We start from the raw sequence: 23644 nt of genomic DNA on the forward strand, positions 1-23644 counted from the left end.
AGAATTTTTTAAGAAGTCATTGCAATGGTTCTTGTTTCCAATGTTTGGTAATTGTGTCCTTATCTTATGATGGCTTGGCAGACTTGAAAGGCCTTCATACCATGATGTTTTGTGTTAAATTTGGTCAAATTCTGTTCAGCAGTTGTGAAGAACAAGTTGCTTATTTGTTTTTACTTTTTTAATAATTCAATTTGGTGGCCATATTTCATGCCTAATTAGCATCACTGCGTAAATTTGAAAGGCTTTCATTGCAGATGTTCTCTGTCAAATTTGGTCTAATTCTGTTGAGTGGTTTTTAAAAGAATTTATTTAAAGATTTTTCAACTTTTAATACTGGCAGACATTTAATGGAATATTAGCAAATGTGTAAAATCAGAAAAGGCCTTTATGTTAAGATGCTTTCTGTCAAATTTGGTCAAATTAAATTTTGCTAAGCAATTTTTTAAAACGTTATTTAAAGTTTAAAGGTGTTTTAAGTGGCAGTAAGAGCAGCCAGATTTGATGGCAGATTTGCATTATTTATACAAATCCTTAATGAAATATGCTATCAAATTTGGTCAGTTGAGTGGTTTTTGAGAAGTCACCTAAATCATTTTCTGTTTTTAGCAATGGTGACCATATTAGATATTTTTGTGCAGCCCTGAAAGAGCTTCATGTTAGGATGCTCCATGAGAAACTTGGTTTCTGAAAAGGAGCTGAAAATAGTAAATGAAGATGATCATGAACAGATGATGTGTGGAAGATACTTGATGAACAATACTGTACCATCCGAATGTCTGACCATATGGCCAGGCTACTATACTTCAAGTAATTTTTCATAACCATTAACTTTTCACACACACATGATCCATAAACATCATAATTATTTTTCTATAACAAAATTTCTGGTACACAGAATTTTGTCAACAATTTGTAATTTTTTATTATCAATGAAGTCTAGAATCTAAAAAGTGATGTGTTTGAAAATTAAAGTATATGCAAGAATTGTGCAAAAAATAAAGCAGATCTATATTAAAAATCTATTCTATGTATCACATTTTCTTAGCTCAACATTTGTATGTATAATATAAGATTTTCTTTCCAATACCAGTGTGTAAAAAGGTACTGGCTAGCTTCAACAGACTGTACATTAAGCTGAAATTATTACAATAACTTGGGCCTCTTTGTACATTTAAATCATATTTTACAGATTTTTAAGACAGACCTCACAAACTGTTTCTCTGACAATCTCATACTCATGCCAAAAATTATGATTATATAATACTTGAACAATTTACCTTTGTTCTCTCCTCTGGTTTGTTTCTTCAATTAATTCAATCCTTGTTCTACAAAAAAAAACAAAAAAAACTGTGAATTTACTGTCATAAAATAGAAATAATTTATAATTGGTAGCAATCAAGAAAACCAAAACTGTTGGAAACTAACAAATTCCACCTCATATATGGTATTATGTAATGGCAAATGTATGACCAGATGGGACAGTATCTATCTCTTCATCCATTATATGCCTAAAATGTACTTTAAAACAAAATACAGTGAAATACAGTAAAACCCTCAATACCAAAAACCCTTGTGACCAAATTTTTAAAAATATATTTAGAGGTTTTCGGTTTACTGAGGGTATGTCCTTATATATATATATATATATGTGTGTGTGTGTGTGTGTGTGTGTGTGTGGTCTTAAGACAAAATCTTGTACATTTTTAAAACCAATTCAAGTAATTTGAGAGAAACAGCAAGAGAATTTTGCTTGTGTGTGTTTGTGTGAAATAAGGAAAGCACTCATGTGACTATGAAGATGTCATTATGACAGAACAGAACATATGTGTGTGTGTACATGTAACTGTTCAAACAATTAAAAAAGTTTTGGGTTTTTTAACGTTTAAAGAAAATATTCAGCTGAATAACACATATTCCTTCTGAATGAAATTTGTCAATCTCTATAAAGAAAGTATCTAAGGCTTTGTCAAAAAATTCATGTTTGTCAATGAAATACACTTGTTGGGAAAATGAAGCACTTTTCAAGGACTAGTGAGAGCATTTACAAGTACCATTCCAGTCATTTTTGGAGCTGACCTTGATTTCAAGAATTTTCAAGGTAATTACCAAAACCAAGCAGTTTTCAAAATCATGAGAACTCTGAATTATTGTTTCAAAAAGTGTAGGAGTGATTTACTCGTTATATATATTCACTTCTTCAATGAAATTTGGTGTAAATAAACAATAAATTGAAATTTGGTGTAAATAAACAATAATTTACTACTCCTCTATGTCCACATATCAATGTGTATATATACTTACTTGTATGACTTCTCTACAGCTGCAATTTCCTCCTCATATCTCTTTTTGGTGCTGTTCAGGAGATCATGAGCATACTGAAGTTCCAACTCCATTCTCCTGACCTGAAATGGCCCAATAAGTCTTCAAATAAACAGTTTGATGTTTGTATGGGAATCTGTGATAATTATCAATTAGAGACTTTTACTCATAGTAAGTGTTCTGGGCTTATGGGATTAGTCATGTATAAATGGATATGTCTTATATACTATTTTCCATACAAATAGCTACAGAACTAACCTTTACCTTGGCCATGCATGCACAACTAATGCAAGCAGTAAAGGTTAAAAATATACAGAACATACCACTTAAAATGATACATTTTGCAATAATTCTGATCATACTACTTTTGAGCAATGTATCTGGTGATGCATGTATATGTAGTCTGCTAAAAAGACCAGAGCTTGCATCTTTCAAGTCTAGTCCGCCATCATCTAATCCAGTAGTTCCCAATCTTTTAGAGTATGAGGACACCTTCTTAACTTCCAAACATTTTGTGGTCCCCCATGTGCTAAAAGTTTAAGGCACTGTTAATTAAGAAAATACATACCCCTTGGAATAACCCCATGGCCCCTGCTGCCTCAGAGGAGTATGCAGCCCACAGGTTTGGCACATTTGATCTATCTATAATCATCCAATACATTATTCACTTATTTTAATATTTATTTATTTCATCCATCAGTCATTTGTCATATAATTCATCCATATCATATATCCATCATTTTTCTTCTTCCACATTATTTATAAAGCCCTTATCTTGATCTTGATACAGTATCTATGACTTCCACTCACTACAGTTTAAATTTCAGCAATGAATTATATTTTCCTTTTTGGACCTACCAGATATTCTTCAGAAACAGCATGTTCACTCTCAATCAAATTAAATGAGTACTCCAAGTAATACTCTATCAAGAGGGTTTGGAGTATCTGACAGACAAAGACACAGACTGATACAGATACAATAAAACTATTTCAAGATTGTTTTGGAGTATCAGGCAGATACAGATACAGACTGATAATGATATAGTATACTCTATCAAGAGGGTTTTGAGTATCATGCAGATGCAGTAATGCTCTATTAGAGAGTTTGGCATACTAGGCAGATGTAAATACAGTAATAATCTATTAAAGGGTCTGGAGTACTAGGCAGATATAAATAGAGTAATAATCTATCAAGAGGGTCTGGAGTACTAGGCAGATATAAAAAAGTGATACTCTATCAAGAGGGTCTGGAGTATCAGGCAGATACAGATATTCAGTAATATTCTATTAGAGGGTTTGGAGTACTAGGCAGATATAAATACAGTAATACTCTATCAAGAGGGTTTGGAGTATCAGGCAGATATAAATACAGTAATACTCTATTAGAGGGTTTGAAGTATCAGGCAGATACAAATAAAGTAATACTCTATCCAGAGGGTCTAGAGTATTATGCATATACAAATACAGTAATACTCTATCAAGAGGGTCTGGAGTACTAGGCATATAAAAATAAATTAATACTCGATCTAGAGGGTTTGGAGTATCAGGCAGATACAAGTACAGTAATACTCTATTAAGAGGGTTCAGAGGATCAGGCAGATATAAATACAGTAATACTCTGTCAAGAGGGTTTGGAGTACTAGGCAGATATAATTACAGTAATACTCTTATCAAAAGGGTTTAGAGTACTAAGCAGATATAAATACAGTAATACTCTATCAAGAGGGTTCAGAGTATCAGGCAGATATAAATACAGTAATACTCTATCAAATGGGTTTGGAGAATCAGGCAGATACAAATACAGTAATACTCTATCAAGAGGGTTTGGAGTATCAGGCATACACAAATACAGTAATACTCTATCAAGAGGGTTTGGAGTATCAGGCATACACAAATACTGTAATATTCTATCAAGAGGGTTTGGAGAATCAGGCAGATACAAATACAGTAATACTCAATCAAGAGGGTTCAGAGTATCAGGCAGATATAAATACAGTAATACTCTATCCAGAGGGTCTAGAGTATTATGCATATACAAATACAGTAATACTCTATCAAGAGGGTCTGGAGTACTAGGCATATACAAATAAAGTAATACTCGATCTAGAGGGTTTGGAGTATCAGGCAGATACAAGTACAGTAATACTCTATTAAGAGTGTTCGGAGTATCAGGCAGATATAAATACAGTAATATTCTATTAGAGGGTTTGGTGTACTAGGCAGATATAAATACAGTAATACTCTGTGAAGAGGGTTTGGAGTATCAAGGAGATACAAATACAGTAATTCTCTATCAAAAGGTTTGGAGTATCAGGCAGATACAATAACATTAATACACTATCAAGAGGATTTTGGAGTACTAGGTAGATATGAATACAGTAATACTCTATCAAGAGGGTTTGGAGCATCAGGCAGATACAAATACAAAAATACTCTACCAAGAGGTTTTGGAGTACTAGGCAGATATAATTACAGTAATACTCTTATCAAAAGGGTTTAGAGTACTAGGCAGATATAAATATAGTAATACTCTATCAAGAGGGTTCAGATTATCAGGCAGATATAAATACAGTAATACTCTATCAAATGGGTTTGGAGTATCAGGCAGATACAAATACAGTAATACTCTATCAAGAGGGTTTTGGAGAATCAGGCAGATACAAATACAGTAATTCTCTATCAAGAGGGTTTGGAGAATCAGGCAGATACAAATACAGTACTACTCTATCAAGAGGGTTCAGAGTATCAGGCAGATACAAATACAGTAATACTCTATCAAATGGGTTTGGAGAATCAGGCAGATACAAATACAGTAATTCTCTATCAAGAGGGTTCAGAGTATCAGGCAGATACAAATACAGTAATACTCTATCAAATGGGTTTGGAGAATCAGGCAGATACAAATACAGTAATACTCTATCAAGAGGGTTCAGAGTATCAGGCAGATACAAATACAGTAATACTCTATCAAATGGGTTTGGAGAATCAGGCAGATACAAATACAGTAATACTCTATCAAATGGGTTTGGAGAATCAGGCAGATACAAATACAGTAATTCTCTATCAAATGGGTTTGGAGAATCAGGCAGATACAAATACAGTAATTCTCTATCAAGAGGGTTTTGGAGAATCAGGCAGATACAAATACAGTAATTCTCTATCAAGAGGGTTCAGAGTATCAGGCAGATACAAATACAGTAATACTCTATCAAATGGGTTTGGAGAATCAGGCAGATACAAATACAGTAATACTCTATCAAATGGGTTTGGAGAATCAGGCAGATACAAATACAGTAATTCTCTATCAAATGGGTTTGGAGACTCAGGCAGATACAAATACAGTAATTCTCTATCAAGAGGGTTTTGGAGAATCAGGCAGATACAAATACAGTAATACTCTATCAAGAGGGTTCAGAGTATCAGGCAGACACAAATACAGTAATACTCTATCAAATGGGTTTGGAGAATCAGGCAGATACAAATACAGTAATTCTCTATCAAGAGGGTTTGGAGAATCAGGCAGATACAAATACAGTAATACTCTATCAAGAGGGTTTGGAGTATCAGGCAGATACAAATACAGTAATTCTCTATCAAGAGGGTTTGGAGTATCAGGCAGATACAAATAAAGTAACACTCTATCAAGAGGGTTCAGAGTATCAGGCAGATACAAATACAGTAATACTCTATCAAGAGGGTTTGGAGAATCAGGCAGATACAAATACAGTAATTCTCTATCAAGAGGTTTGGAGAATCAGGCAGATACAAATACAGTAATACTCTATCAAGAGGGTTTGGAGTATCAGGCAGATACAAATACAGTAATACTCTATCAAGAGGGTTCAGAGTATCAGGCAGATACAAATACAGTAATACTCTATCAAGAGGGTTTGGAGAATCAGGCAGATATAAATTCAGTAATACTCTATCAAGAGGTTTGGAGAATCAGGCAGATACAAATACAGTAATACTCTATCAAATGGGTTTGGAGAATCAGGCAGATACAAATACAGTAATTCTCTATCAAGAGGGTTTGGAGAATCAGGCAGATACAAATACAGTAATACTCTATCAAGAGGGTTTTGGAGAATCAGGCAGATACAAATACAGTAATACTCTATCAAATGGGTTTGGAGAATCAGGCAGATACAAATACAGTAATTCTCTATCAAGAGGGTTCAGAGTATCAGGCAGATACAAATACAGTAATACTCTGTCAAGAGGGTTTGGAGTATCAGGCAGATACAAATACAGTAATTCTCTATCAAGAGGGTTTGGAGTATCAGGCAGATACAAATACAGTAATACTCTATCAAACGGGTTTGGAGAATCAGGCAGATACAAATACAGTAATACTCTATCAAGAGGGTTTGGAGAATCAGGCAGATACAAATACAGTAATTCTCTATCAAGAGGGTTTGGAGTATCAGGCAGATACAAATACAGTAATACTCTATCAAATGGGTTTGGAGAATCAGGCAGATACAAATACAGTAATACTCTATCAAGAGGGTTTGGAGAATCAGGCAGATACAAATACAGTAATACTCTATCAAGAGGGTTTGGAGTATCAGGCAGATACAAATACAGTAATACTCTATCAAATGGGTTTGGAGAATCAGGCAGATACAAATACAGTAATTCTCTATCAAGAGGGTTCAGAGTATCAGGCAGATACAAATACAGTAATTCTCTATCAAGAGGGTTTGGAGTATCAGGCAGATATAAATACAGTAATACTCTATCAAGAGGGTTTTGGAGAATCAGGCAGATACAAATACAGTAATACTCTATCAAGAGGGTTCAGAGTATCAGGCAGATATAAATACAGTAATACTCTATCAAGAGGGTTTGGAGAATCAGGCAGATACAAATACAGTAATTCTCTATCAAGAGGGTTTTGGAGAATCAGGCAGATACAAATACAGTAATTCTCTATCAAATGGGTTTGGAGTATCAGGCAGATATAAATACAGTAATACTCTATCAAGAGGGTTCAGAGTATCAGGCAGATATAAATACAGTAATACTCTATCAAGAGGGTTCAGAGTATCAGGCAGATACAAATACAGTAATTCTCTATCAAGAGGGTTTGGAGAATCAGGCAGATACAAATACAGTAATACTCTATCAAATGGGTTTGGAGTATCAGGCAGATATAAATACAGTAATACTCTATCAAGAGGGTTTGGAGAATCAGGCAGATACAAATACAGTAATTCTCTATCAAGAGGGTTCAGAGTATCAGGCAGATACAAATACAGTAATTCTCTATTAAGAGGGTTTGGAGAATCAGGCAGATACAAATACAGTAATACTCTATCAAATGGGTTTGAAGTATCGGGCAGATATAAATACAGTAATACTCTATCAAGAGGGTTTGGAGAATCAGGCAGATACAAATACAGTAATACTCTATCAAGAGGGTTTTGGAGAATCAGGCAGATATAAATACAGTAATACTCTATCGAGAGGGTTCAGAGTATCAGGCAGATATAAATACAGTAATACTCTATTAGAGGGTTTGAAGTATCAGGCAGATGCAAATAAAGTAATACTCTATCCAGAGGGTATAGAGTATTATGCATACAAATATTGTAATACTCTATCAAGAGGGTCTGGAGTACTAGGCATATACAAATAAAGTAATACTCGATCTAGAGGGTTTGGAGTATCAGGCAGATACAAGTACAGTAATACTCTATTAAGAGGGTTCAGAGTATCAGGTAGATATAAATACAGTAATATTCTATTAGAGGGTTTGGTGTACTAGGCAGATATAAATACAGTAATACTCTATGAAGAGGGTATGGAGCATCAAGGAGATACAAATACAGTAATACTCTATCAAGAGGGTTTGGAGTATCAAGGAGATACAAATACAGTAATTCTCTATCAAGAGGGTTTGGAGAATCAGGCAGAAACAAATACAGTAATACTCTATCAAGAGGTTTGGAGTATCAGGCAGATACAAATACAGTAATACCCTATCAAGAGGGTTTTGGAGTACTAGGCAGATATGAATACAGTAATACTCTACCAAGAGGGTTTGGAGCATCAGGCAGATACAAATACAAAAATACTCTATCAAGAGGTTTTGGAGTACTAGGCAGATAGAATTACAGTAATACTCTTATCAAAAGGGTTTAGAGTATTAGGCAGATATAAATACAGTAATACTCTATCAAGAGGGTTCAGATTATCAGGCAGATATAAATACAGTAATACTCTATCAAATGGGTTTGGAGTATCAGGCAGATACAAATACAGTAATTCTCTATCAAGAGGGTTCAGAGTATCAGGCATACGCAAATACAGTAATTCTCTATCAAGAGGGTTTGGAGTATCAGGCAGATACAAATACAGTAATACTCTATCAAAAGGGTTTGGAGAATCAGGCAGATACAAATACAGACAGATACAGATACTGTAGTACTCTATCAAGAAGGTTGAGTATCAGATACAGTAACTTTTTATCAAGAGAGGTTAGATTATCAGGCAGATATAGATGAATTTTTTGTAAGGGTAACACTGAACGGGATATAACAATAGAGATCAGAAATAGTTCCACATGTTAGTTGTTTGTGTCCTGACTTTCAGCTTCCACAAATTGCTGATACACAATTAGACTTCAATGATTATAAATTTTATGTAAATGTGCAACATCAGTAGGACATGAATTAAACATATTTTGCATTTGGATATTTTTCTTGAACTAATAAATAATCATTCTTACTTGCATGTGTTGATGTACATCTAGCTTGTAAATGAGTATTTTATATTATGTGTTGATGTACATCTAGCTTGTAAATGAGTATTTTATATTATGTGTTGATGTACATCTAGCTTGTAAATGAGTATTTTATATTATGTGTTGATGTACATCTAGCTTGTAAATGAGTATTTTATATTATGTGTTGATGTACATCTAGCTTGTAAATGAGTATTTTATATTATGTGTTGATGTACATCTAGCTTGTAAATGAGTATTTTATATTATGTGTACCATAAATATAATGTAATTTGTCCTGTAATACGTATACAAGCATCTTTGCTGTAATTTTATACATAAATATTTGTTTACATGTTTGCTTTTGTATTGGCTATCTTGTTTCATATTTTTTCCATAAAGTATCTCCAGTAGAACTAGTGCTGTACATGTTACTTTGACTACTGACATTCTTGTATGTGAAATGTTTTTATTACATATGCATTTTATTCCTACATTGCTGAGCTGGCATTTCATACATTCAATCTGTGTTTCTGCATCACACCCCAATAACTTCCACATCATACACCCAGTAGGAACTACTTTACTAATTTAAGAAATGGAAGTCATATAGGCTTTTATTTTGTTTTGCATGTTTGTTATTTGTTGTTGATGTTTCCTGACGGTTTTTGAACAATGTATCCTTCTGTGTCATCTGCAATCATCACTGGTGAAAAAGGCAAAATGTTTCGGGCTAAACGGTGCATAATGAAAGTAGCAACAAAGAGTTTTATGGGCACTTTACAGTACCTGCCTGAGAAATTAAGAATTAGTTGTGGCTGACAGCAATATTTTGGACAGAATGTTTGATAATGAGTTCTCAGGGAAGCTGTTGTTCAGTGACACTAAACATCACAGCAAGGGAGAGACAAAGTACTTTGCAGCTACTCAGTACAGTCCGGAATCCAAAAGTATTTAAAAAATCCAACACAGCAACAAAGACAGAGTCATGTCCAAATTCAAGACATGGTTAGAAATGACCCTTATTCTGAGAAAATGGAAATTATCAACATCAGTCCTGTTGAATTAAATACTTATACTGGTGTTTGTACTTATATTGGTGTTTGTACTTATATTGGTGCCTACCTGGTCCCTTTAATGAAACAAAACAGTTCATACTTTGCTCTCAGTAGTTACCAGAGATAAAGACAATTATTTAAGGGCCAACAACTGTACTTACAACATTTTATCTTCAATTGAGTGCTGAATTCTCAGTGGAAAGAATTTTAACAAAATGGATTTAGAAAATCGAAGAGCAGAAACACCTGGGTAAACTTATGGATCATGTACTTGTTGATTCTGTTTGCAGCTGCAACACTAATAACACTCAGAGAAGGGACTTTCCACAATGTCAGTCATCGAAAATTCCAACACCATCCAGTAAACAATTTCTACTTGTACTCACGACTTTCAAAATATGACCTCTGGAACTTTTTATGGTGCAGTATAGGTGAAGGAATGTTCATTCTGTCTATTAATATTATTGAGGATTCAAATTCATTGACTAAATCAGAGGAAAAAAATTAAAAAATATCTGTAACAGAAATGTAGACTAATCATAGAGAACAGCCACTCCATTGACTCTGACTGAAATTTCAATGAATTACATCTTGCTATAATACTGTTAAGACTTTCCCATCAATGGGGCACAAGCAGGGTGTGTTAGTTTTGCTTAAATTTTACATTCTTGCTACTTTTCAATTAGAAAAAAAAGACAATAAAACAAAACAAAAACATTTAGAACTTTCTTATTAAAAATATCTAAATGTCAATACAAATCTATTTGGCATGACTGAAGGAAATTGAATCTTCATTTTTTGTTGGACTTTTTTTGCTAAATGCTTTAATAATCAAATTTAATGCATCAATAATTTCTGGAATGAAAACAAAATAGTGAGTTTGAAAGAACTGTCAATTAATGAGCTCCCTTATAACTGTATGCATTTAATTACTGTTAGTATATTAAATTTGCCTCAAAGTGAGTGTGTTTTCAGTAAATTGGGTGTAAGAAAATGGTTCACTTAAATTGTCTAAAACCTATGTTAAATTAGAGAAATAAATAAAAATCCATTCACCCATGCCTACATTTTAAAGCCATACATATGTCCCATATATGAAATTGTAAAGGTCCAAAGCTAAAGAATAAATTACCACATCAGCATGTAGACAGACCAATAAGGTACATGACAGTATCTTTTTAGCCCTAGTCCTGGTATCATATGTCTCATGAGTTTTTAATTGGGTTGTCCATTTTCTTTCATTAATCCCCAAATGCCTTAATTCCATTTTTTTACAAAGATACATTAAAGTATTTGATGAAAAAATGTTTTAAATAAAAAGGGCATATGTAACAAATAGAAAACCACCTAAGTGCTTTGTACCAAGTTAGGTGAAAGAACTCATTTAACATGGTGTAGGAATGTATGTCTCAGCCTGGTGGCCTTGATGTACCCATATTCTTTATGCCAACTTTGAGCAAAAAACATTTATCTTATCTAGTTTTGTCTATAGACAGACTGTGAAGAACAAAAACTTCCTGTATGTACATCACTGTTTTGTCCTGCTATCATTCATACACTCATTAGATTATCAAAAGCTAGACAAATTCATGTATAATGATGTCAGAGAATAAAACTCAGTGTCTGTTTTGGGACAATGTAACACAAATATCAAACTAAATATTGTCTAAAAATGTAACCACCTTGAATCCAGAAACATACCACAACCATACCCATCAAATAAATTTCATTTCTGGGCATAATTCTTTACCTGGGCTTGAGCATCCATGGAGGACAGAGTGGATCCTGCCATATACATGTCTGGAAAAAGTGGTCTGTCAAGTAGCGAGGGCTGAAATAATAATACTAACTTTTATAGTCTGTAACTGGCTTATGTAGTGTACATATTGGTACCATCAATGAGAAATACATAGCAAAGGCCATGTAACTATATGATATCCAAACTGCAGGACATTTTTGACAACAACAGAGTTCCAAATACATAGTAGCATGTAGCAAATTTCCTAAATGCTTTATGGTTTTGCTATATGTAAAAAAAATCTTCAAAGAAAACTGCTACAAAGAGTTTTGAAAAGAACTCCCTGTGACACAAAGTATGAAGTAGATGAAATAAAAATGAACCTCCATATAATTCTCCTGATGAGGACAGATGTCAAATTTATTGATATGTTTAAATATGAAACTCAAGCAAGGTTTTGGGTAATTCTTGGAATTTTCTAGCAAGTGCCTTTGCACTGATGGTGACAAGTATGAAGCAATGGAAATAGTATTACTTGAAAAGCCTCCATAACATACAGATCAGTTGAATAGGCATGCAATTCAGCATCATTTTTGCACAATGGCAGACAATGTGCTCTACATGCATGAGTGACAATATAATGGGTATCAGAAAGTTTGCTATTTCATGTTTAATTCTAATCCTGAAATCTTTGTTGTTTGCAGTTTGACTTGATTTATAAGCGAGTATACATGGTATCCAAATTCCTACCAATTTAAGGCAGAGATGTGTCCATACTATTAACTATAAAATAAATTAGCACAGATCGGAAATATACAGATATCCTTAATTTTTTAACATCTGCCATAATTCAGTATGGTATATTACAAGTAAATCATTTAATATGATGAACATATATAACCTGTCATTCATTATGCACCCTAGTCTGTCTTCCAGTTTTAATGAAATTGGAAAAATATTGATTTATGTTGGTTTTAATCAGTACTTTCAATACATTGTTGACTATACCAAAACAAGGGAATGTGAATTAAGTTCCCTTCCCAAGGCACCTGACTCTGACTGGCTGGGTGGGTGTTTAAAAAAAATACCAGGAAAATTAGATTGCAAGTCTGATGCTCTGGGAACTGATCAAAGTCATGGAACTGGAGCCCTGGATAGTAACAGCAGCTAACCTTGTAGTAATAGGAGATAACCATGAGAGACTGAACATTGCAAGTCTGATGCTCTGGGAACTGATCAAGAAAAAAAATCTTTTGGTAAATTATGTTTCTCCAGGAATACTTACCTGATAACATAACCATCAGAAAAGAAAATCTGCTACCTCTTAAATGCAATCCTCCCAGAAATAACAAAATATTGACTTTCCAGTTGTTAGGTCACATAGAGGGAAGAAACTCATGCCAATTATCTCCCCTTACTACTGCTAGGTGGCTATCTATCAAGTGGATCTTTACAAGTTTATGCTGAGTGATATCTTGATGAGGATGCTCACATTTGTAGGCAGGTATGGGAGTGCTCAATAGTAATGTGACCATATAAGTATTATTAAGAAATATAATTTAACCAAAAATTTAGCTTCTCCATTGAATACATTCTCTAATCACATTACCATTAGGGGAACAGGCAGTAGAAGAGAGTGCATGACAATCCAAACTCAACCATGGGTATGTTTTAAGGGAAATTCAGCCCAAGTCTCTATATGAAGGCCAAACCGCTTCCTTAAAATGAAAGCAACACAGCCAAAACTCATTGCAATAAATGGGTAATAAGAAATAAATTAGGTTTTCTTACAAAGACAAAATTGAGATGAATCGAGGGAAAGCACTAATATCATGTCCATGAGGAGACTATGATGACAGCAAGTGGGTATGGTTGTCATCGGGGATGTAGCCACTGTATCCACAAGATTCAATTCTCATCTCTTTAACATTAGATCTCGGAAGTAGAAACTCTGCCTTGTTGCCTGTGCATGCCAGCTTTCTCATCTCTTTAACATTAGATCTCCGAAGTAGAAACTCTGCCTTGTTGCCTATGCATGCCAGCTAACAGCTTGATACAATTTTTATCAAAACACATCATTCAAATGCAAGGCTGGCAGCTTGCAAGGCTAACAGCTTGACACAATTTTGTATCAAAACACATCATTCAAATGCAAGGCTGTCAGAGATTTGAAAAATCTCATCAGCTGATATTTTCATGAAATGTATCCAGTCCTGTGAGATCTAAGGAGTCTGCTGAGACATTAAGCTTAAGGTGTTATATCCTCCATTCCAGCATACACTAGAAGAAAGAAATGTTGTTTGGTTCTGACAACTTTTTCCATGTGTTTTAACTAGTGCTTGAGAGCTCAGTCTGGGTCATGTATCTCTGCCCCTCTCGATGTATCAACCATGGGCAGAGAGGGATGACCCTGCAGATGATAACCAGCTGTTAACTATAAAGCCTGATTGGATCATTAGAATCATGGAACCATCCAATTTGAACTAATGAATTTTAGGTCCATCAAAAGAAAAGAACATGCAACTTGCTTACCCTGCAGCATGAAGTCAGAGCTATCATAATGCAATCTTTATAAGAAAGTAGTTCAGCAAGGGTTTGGTTAAAGGCTCAAACTTATCTTAGCTGAGTTAATTCAAAACCTGTTAAAGATTCCACTATGAAAACAAGGTGAGTGATCTAGGCCTATTTATGTTAAAGATGACCAGCAAGTCTGATAGGCCCTTATCATGGCCTATATTCCCTTTACCATGATGCCTAAATTTTTTTTGGAAATCATGGAAATGGAGCCCTGGATAGTAACAGCAGTAACCTTGTTGTAATACGAGATAACCCTGAGAGATTGAAACATTCAAAGAAACAATAGCATGGCCCCTGTATCAATCCCTGAAAATCTGCCACTTTTCCTTGCAATTCTTTAAAGTGGAAGACATTCTGGTTTATGTGAGTTTCTCCTTAACCAAATTTCTTCTACCAATGCCCTCCTGACAACAGCCAGGTGTGAAGGAGTAACCTGTCTGAGCAGGGAAAAAACACCTGCAACTTGGTTGGTTCTCACTAGGATTACCCCGGAAATATATATTGCTTAATCAAGTAAAATGTCTACTCCAGACTTATCCAATATGCATGGGGCTATCATAACCACTCTGAAGGCACAGCCCCTTACTTTCTGTATTATCCTCAGTACCAGAACAGCTGGAGGGAAGGCAATCCCTACAATCAATTCAATCAACTGATAGAGCATCCATGGAACAGTCTTCTGGATCTGAGATTGAAGAGACAAACTGGATGCCCCAAAAGTTCATTAATTCTCTCAAAGCTAAGACCAACAGACGATAAGACCACTAAGTGTGAATGGTCTGGCACCTTCTTAACAGCATGTCAGCAAAGACTTTGCATATGGTGAAATGTGTTTCATCTGAGTCTGGATCTTGAGGTGGGTGCACTAGAGCAGAAAGTCCCAGACAATGATACCTTTGGTCAGGTGATTTGGTCAGACACAACACACCTCACCCCATTGGATATAATGAGAATTATCCTTCTGTGGATATCTTCTGGCCCACTTGCCAATGACTGTGGCAAAGTAGGGCAACTCCTTGATTCCCAAATATGAGAACTGGCATTCATGCTGACCACAATCTCCAGTTGGGGCTTTTCTAAAGGAATTCCTGACATAAGCCATTGTTTGTCTGTACTGATACATGAACTGTCTTGTCATGGTCAAAATCATAACTTAACTGATTTCAACCCAAGAAAAGACACTAATGAGCTAGTATGGCCATCTGGAAAAGGTAAATGAAAAGGCAGCTAAGAAAAATCAAATTTTCCACTGCAAGCAAAGGAGTTGCTAAAGCTTTCTCTAAACAAGCCCACTGCCAAATGGAAATCAACTCTGTGAGCTCTCTCTGGAAAACCCCACTGCTAGATGGAAATCAACTCTGCAAGCTGTCTCTAAAAAAAGCCCACTGCTAGAATGAAATTAACTCTGCAAGCTCCCTCTAAAAAAGTCCACTGCCAGATGGAAATCAACTCTGCGAGCTCAATAAAATCTGCACAATGCACATGGGAAAGAGCCAAATGATGTGGATATAGGTAAAAAATTATAGAAATGGACAAAATGTTGTGAGGGGGTGAAATCTGACTTCTACCAGATCACTAGAAATACCATCTGTTTCTGATCTACAACAAACGTGAACATATCATGTGCTTTGAAAAAATGTTATTCTAATTACACTGTAGTCTCTCTTAACAAGGTTGGCCTGAACAGAGAGCTGATGCAGTTGTAGGTCTTCAGAAATGTCCATGGCCTGATGGTGAGGACCAGATGGAACCCAGATGAATGAACTTGCATGAATCCAGATGAATAGGGACTTGAAAATATATGTCAGTTACATATGGACTGATCGTAAACTCATCTCTTTGGACTGAAAGTCAAACCAACATTTTGAACTTTGGTGCCACTATGTAAAAGTCAAGCATGTGCTTTCCACTGTCTTTAGGTAACAGAATATATCCAGAATAGAACTTCTGAGAGTACAGCTTGAAAACTCTCAATGCCTGCTTATTATGTAAAGGATAGATCTTCTGTAAAATTTCTGCCATCTCTGGATTGGGCAGAACCTCTGTCATGGATGAGGAAGTGAAGCATGGCCAGGAAACATAAAATAATCTGAACAACAGTTCCTTCAGTTTTCAAAGGATAGACGGAGAAGAAAATTACAGGACCACATTATAGTTGCAAAAACAAATCTCATACAAAGACCCTCCTGGGGCTAAAGGTAGGTCCCAGATCCAAATGTAGATGGGCCCCAATACCAAACTAAAATATTTCAAAGTTATGCAGACTATTCAATTTGAGCAACAAGCCTTAGTTCTGAAAATTGTGTTCCCCAATGAATCAAATATTTTTGTCAAAATGATAACCCCAGGCCCCATTCAAAATTAAACAGAGTCATCTGGTAACAATCATGAGACATAAACCATTACCTCATGCAGTACAACATCTTACTGTATTATCATAGTACTAAAGTAAATAGTAGTAATACATACTACTTGTGCAGGCAGCTTCATTTGTTGTTGTTGTTGTTGCTGTAACAGTCTCTGTTGTAATTCTCGCTGTTGTTGCAACTGCTGTTGCTGTTGTTGCAATTGCTGTTGCAGTTGTTGCTGCTGCTGCAGCTGCTTTAGTTCCTGAATTCTAGCCTGGGTCTCTCTTATCTCCTCTGTCTTGAAGGAGAAAAAGTCTGTGTGGACTTCTGGGGGATGTGACACAGCCCCTGAAGATGGAGATGGGGAGGAAGTTTTTCCTCTGATGGGAGATAGTTCTCTAGATCTAAGTGGAGATATCTCTCTGGACCTTAGTGGAGACATTTCCCTTGATGAAGGCCCTTGAAGGATAGATGTCTCTTTAGAAAGTCTTCCTCTGACAGGTTGTGCGGATGATGCTTCCTGGTCCTCCAGACTTTTCAGATGACTTATTTGCTGAGAAATAGGAATTCGAGGGCTTCCAATGTCAAAAGCATCCTCTATTTGACTCTTGGACTGGATGAGAGCTGAAAGACACAAACTGAAACCTTCATGATCACTTTATCAAAGTTAACAATTCATTGTTGAGGACCATTTAATTTCTGCATCTTTTATGGTCTAAAGTGTTAGTGGCTAAAAGATACTACCATTCATGTTTAAGTAAAATAGCATATACAATGAAGCCTGCAAGATCCCAATCATCCAATGATTGATTTAAAGAACATAGTACTTTAAAAAATCTTTACAAAACTGCTATTTGACAAAGTGAGTGCAAAACATTGTCATTTTGATCAACTTTTATATTGAATACAGCTCTGCTAGTTACAAAAATTCATTTATCAGGGACAATTGATTTTGTATTATTTTATTACCTTGATCACAGACAACAGTGATATAACCTGAAGAGTAGGGGTACATATAACATTTATATCCAAAACTCAAACTATAAATCCTAAGCCTTATCAATATTGCACTTAAAAATGTATTACAGTGAAACAATAATAGGACTTGTAGTCATACTATTTGTGTTCAACAAGTTTCAAAAAGTACTTTCAGGCACTATATATACAGTGAAACCCCACTACAGCATGCTTTGTTATAGCACAAATTCAGGTATAACATGATCATGGCATGCCTCCCAAAATTTCATTAAAAAAATTTCATACATGAAAAAATAAAAATAAATTCTCCAAAGTACAAGAAATAATGTGTAAAAGGTTCATTATCATTTGGTGATGAGATCATGTATAAATATAAATATAATACAATTATGGTGTAGCTCTCAAAATTGTAATATAATTTCACCAATTTCTTGGAAGTAAACAAACAAGAGTTTGACTTAATAATTTGGCAAGATGTGTTGTCTTCTTGAAGAAAAAAGTGTGTTATGATTGTATCTTTTTTGCATGAATAAAGTTGTTAAACATTTTTATTTGTGAATGTTCATTTCAAATGTGACAGCACTATCATCTTAGTTTATTTTTGAAAGATGTCGGCTCATAAAGTTTATTTTTGAAAGATGTCAGCTCATGAGTGTTAATCTTTTTATTACTGATCTATGAACTGTTAAAATAAAGCCAGTAAGTCTTCTTTGTGTTTGCCTTCAGTGCATTCTGTGAACAATCATTGTTCAGACAACAGCCAACAAATGTTTACTTATTAAACTGCATACTCAACCAAGCACTAAAAAATGCAGTGGTTGATAAAAGATTCTCACCTGAAAATATATATATATATATATATATATATATATATATATATATATATATATATATATATATATGCAATAAATTTAACATGCCTATTATTACTACTATAACAAAGAAATATCTGGGATATAATTTTGTGCTTACATACATTTACATAAAATAACAGATGTTGTTATGGCTCATCGATTTCTAGGTCAATAAAAATATTTTCCAGCATCCGCAACAAGTTGAAATAAACTAGTTGAAACATAATAAATTTAAAGGTTTAATTCCTGTAGAAATAGCCATGTAAAGTTTTGCAAACGCAACTGCTTTTCTGTTTTATTTGTTTGTCTTGTCTATATTTTGTATTTGCCTTTGAAAAATACTCAGTAAGAGTCTAAAGTGCTCAGGCTAGTTAGATACTAGTTTTGCACTGTTCATTGTCAGTTTATTGCATTTATCTTAATCAATCCCTGACACATGTGATCCCTTGCTGGATCAAGTGCACTTAAAAAGACTGTTATTTGCCATATGATTCATATTCTTTATATATATATATATATATATATATATATATATATATATATATATATATATATATATATATATATATATATATATCAATGAGTAGTTCTCTGATAAAAGTAAAATATTATATATATACAATCTTCACTACATGTGTATTTCTCATTTGATATGTGTTGATATAAAATGGTAACTGTGCCAATGAAACACATGGTTTTGTGCCCACTTTTATTATCCAACATGGTACATGCATCATTTTCTTCAGCTAACTCACTTGGTTGGTTATAGCACTGCTTGGTACCTAGCACGATGATATCTTATGGTCTGTGACGATTGTATTATGAAGAGGTTACTCTGTGTGTGTCTGTGTGTGTGTATGTACATACATGCACATAAACATACATACATACATATATATATATATATATATATATATATCAATGGTTTGAATTGTATATGTTCAGATGCTATTCCAAAAAAAAATACAGCACAAAAAACAACATATGAACACAATCTTCTGATAGGACAAGGTTAAAAACTAAAAGAAGAATTTGGATACTGTATAATGTGAATAAATTACCTAGTCTTGTTGTACTACCATCAGTTTTTTCCCTTGCCTGTCTGGTCTTCATTGCTCCAGTGTCAAATACAGAGCCAGATTTACTGTAATACAGACATGAGGGCAGCTTTAATAACTTTGTGGTACTAAAGGGCTGAGTTCAGAATGGCTAGCATTAAGTAGCATTTGGCAATCATCAGGCTAACAATCCTGGCAAACAGTGCTCTGTGCCAAAACTTAACAGTAAAATAGGTAATTCACCGCAAGCGAAATATAGAAATTTTATATCATGCACGGAAGTACTCGCCAATTGAGACACAAAAAAAACAGCGGCTCAGAGAACCTAGATACATGGTTAAATTAACTAGAATGTAGTACACCTGAGGTGTATTTTGACCTATTCATTTTACATTAAGTATTCAACATGAATTTTTGAAGGGCAAGTGATGTTATCTCTTAATATTTGATGAAGATGGTTTAAAGTTTAAAAATTTAACGCTGTGCCCATGAAATGTGAGTATTCATCCATCATGTTCAAAATTCATGTTAGAGGACTGGTTGTTCAGTAGTGCCAACTGCCCTCTGCATTAACAGTGCCTAACACCATCATTACTGAACTCAACCCAGTTGTACTAAGTAACCTTTACAAATCCTCCTCAATGCTAATATTGATGACATGAAATCCATAAGTTTTGGATTTACTAATAACAATTTTTATTCTTTGATAACATGATAAATTTTTTAACTAATCTGTTTTCTTTACAAAAAATTTAAATGGTAACCCACAAGACTGTCAGTACACAGATTGAAAAATAAGAATTCCATATTCATTTCACAGGCTCTTTCTTTCAGAAATATGCTCAACTGTTTTTACAAAATGAAGATAAGTGAAACTAATGTAAATAGAACTGTTTACATACAAAAAAATATGTTCTTTGTAAGACAGTGTTCCAAACTTGTTTGAATTTTTCCCAGATTAATGCTAATTGCTTAGTATGAAAGCCAACTTAAGACAAACAGAATTTCTGATCTACTGGTCACTAAATATGTTCTAAAACCCTGGACAATACAAGAGGAAAGAACATTTACTATGATCATTTGTGAGAACAATTGCCTTTGACTGGTTCTTGCTGAAAAACGTTGCTCCTTAAGGCAAACTAAAGTACTTCTTCAATGAACTACAGTGATCTGCTACTTCATATTTTAATTTATTCACTCAATATGGAGACACCAAATAGGAAAAGGTAATCTCTTTTATAAACTGGAAATATGTAGCCACTTTGTGCAAAACTGCAAAGTATTTGAACTTATATCTAGGTACATGATTGACAATCACTTTACTTTTCACAACTAGTTTTAAACAGTACACATCATCTGCATAATGTCTTAAAAGATACATCAGAATGGAAAGCTACTCCCCAGCACATTTGTTTATCTTTGGCTAAAACTTATTCAGCAAAATTTCTTTGGGAAGAAAAAGCTTTCTTCAAAAAACTGTATTACTGACTCTTCTAGTGTGTCCAAACAAACTGATAATTCTTTAGTTGTCCATTTCTAACTATCATTACTCTCCTTAAATAAATATCACTGCCTTTATGACTGTTTACTTGTGTTATGTAAATTTGAAAATCAATGCCTTTTTGACTGTAAACTTACATTTCTTTTTGTAAATTTGAACATTACTGCCTATATCTCCTTCTTTGTGTTTTTATGTAAATTTGAACATTACTACCTTTATGGCTGTTAACTCGTGTCTTTTACATAAATTTTAAAAGAATCCAAATATAATCAGGATAATTTATAGCAACACACTGAACTGATGAAAATAGGATTTTACTATCCATGGGCAAAACTTCAATAATGTTTAACATTTACTGAGGTAGTTCTCATCTGAAAATATACCTGATGTGTATCAGCTATTTACAGGAAAAATCCTATAAATCTCTATAGATTTCTTTGAAAGTCAAGTAAATTAGCCTCCACTGATCAGCAAAATTTCAAGCTAAACGTCATGAGGTAAAGGCAAGTGAAATATAAATTCTAGCCACAAGAATTACATAAAGCTCTTACAATCATGTTAAAATATCAATTCTGAACTGCCTGTAATCTTCTAGAACAAAAAAAGGATACTTAATCTGCTTTACCGTACAAGTGATCCTACACAATCTTTTCAGCATTGCATAAATGTTTGAAAAATAATTATTTGGGAAGCTGCATCTGAACCAATTATCTGCAATTTTCTCCCAGTTACTAAATCTTAATTAGAAATGGAAGAAAAAAAAAAGGAGTCACATGTGATATATTGGATGAGAAATCCCAAAATAAGGAATCACATGTGACATATTTGATCCAAAGGGAACATGAGTAAGGTTTGGCCCATAAACTCTCATCTCATGGGTGTGATCTTGTGAACCAACCCACACATATTATTTATTCTTTTAATCACTTGTTTAAATATTACAAATATGTCTACCTATCTCTTGAGAAATTAAATAAGTATAAGTATACAAGAAGCACAGAAAGTCGATAATACTATTGTAACTGAATTAATGCTTTGAAAAGAAATAATAAATAGACTATTATTTAAATGTAGCTATGAAAATGAACAGAAATAATAAATGCACTACAAAAAGCAACTGATACATTTTTGAAAATGTAAACAAGACTGGTGATAAAAAACATCACAATGCCTGTTTACTAAATTAATAGATGTATCTAATGAGAATGATTGTGACCATGCGTATCTATTACCTGGGTGGTGGAGAGGGAGGGGTAAACAGATCTTCTGCCAAATCCTGTTGACCTATTTCCCCTCCAAAGACAGGAGAGGCCTGTTTTGTCCTGTTAGTGGATCATACAGATTATTCATCAATATGAATATAAAATGAATCAATATTGAAACATTGCAAATTCTACAATTAGTATACCAAAGTTAATTTACTACATGACAGCAAAAACATGCAAGCCAAAATCTAATTCATACAATAAGTACCCAAGCTAACTGTATATTTAATAAAACCACACCATTCAGAAACTACTGATTGTAAGTAAGCATTTAATTGTTAAAATAAGAAATCCCTCTCTGAGACTAAGATTCCACTTAACACATGCAACCAAAAAAGATATCAGATATCATAAAATAATGTGTACAGCATGTCCAAACAAAAAACAATTTTGTTCCATAAAATTATTCTCAAAATCCTCAAAGGATCAATAAAACTTACTGTACATATGGCCTATGACTATGTCTTTCTTCATTAATGATGCAATGATTACTCAATGTAGAAAGACATAAATATGTCAACGGTTTTTAGTTATAGTTTGTAGTTTTCCAAGTTTTATCCTTCCCTTTACAAATTTGTACACAACATACAGTTCATTCAATAAATAGCTAAACATATGAATGATGTTATCACTTCAAATATTTTTCAAAAACATTTATCCACAAACATGTATCTGCTGGGATTTCATGATTTTGAAGTCAGACACTGTCTTGTATTTACAATACCAAGTTTCACCATTATTTTCTTAAATAAGACTCTCCATCTCTGATACCAGGTTCAACAATCCAGGGCCCAAATTAGTCAGTCTATGACCAGGTTCTGCAATTCAGGGCCCAGATTTGCTTGTCTGATACCAGGTTCTGCAATTTAGGGCCCAGATTAGGCTGTCTGATACCAGGTTCTGCAATTTAGGGCCCAGATTAGGCTGTCTGATACCAGGTTCTGCAATTCAGGGCCCAGATTAGTTTGTCTGATACCAGGTTCTGCAGTTCAGGGCCCAAATTAGTCAGTCTGCAACCAGGTTCTGCAATTTAGGGCCCAGATTAGTTTGTCTGATACCAGGTTCTGCAATTTATGGCCCAGATTAGGCTGTCTGATACCAGGTTCTGCAATTCAGGGCCCAGATTAGGTTGTCTGATACCAGGTTCTGCAATTCAGGGCCCAGATTAGGTTGTCTGATACCAGGTTCTGCAATTCAGGGCCCAGATTAGCTTGTCTG

General features: G+C 34.3%; 1 protein-coding gene across 1 annotated transcript in view; it reads right to left on the reverse strand.

The window, feature by feature from the left end:
* Window positions 1–23644, reverse strand: part of LOC149805973 (fas-binding factor 1 homolog) — a 128817-nt gene that overhangs the window by 48572 nt on the left and 56601 nt on the right. Inside the window, exons 14-19 of the mRNA XM_089950770.1 lie at window positions 22394–22483; window positions 19664–19746; window positions 16892–17394; window positions 11858–11938; window positions 2302–2402; window positions 1278–1325 (exon numbers count right to left, since the gene is read on the reverse strand). Coding sequence (XP_089806896.1) covers window positions 1278–1325; window positions 2302–2402; window positions 11858–11938; window positions 16892–17394; window positions 19664–19746; window positions 22394–22483 — 906 coding nt within the window. The remainder of the gene's footprint in view (window positions 1–1277; window positions 1326–2301; window positions 2403–11857; window positions 11939–16891; window positions 17395–19663; window positions 19747–22393; window positions 22484–23644) is intronic.

This window comes from Sinohyriopsis cumingii, chromosome 2 (assembly GCF_028554795.1).
Source record: "Sinohyriopsis cumingii isolate HCF-2022 chromosome 2, ASM2855479v2, whole genome shotgun sequence".
NCBI classification, from domain to species: Eukaryota; Metazoa; Mollusca; class Bivalvia; order Unionida; family Unionidae; genus Sinohyriopsis; species Sinohyriopsis cumingii.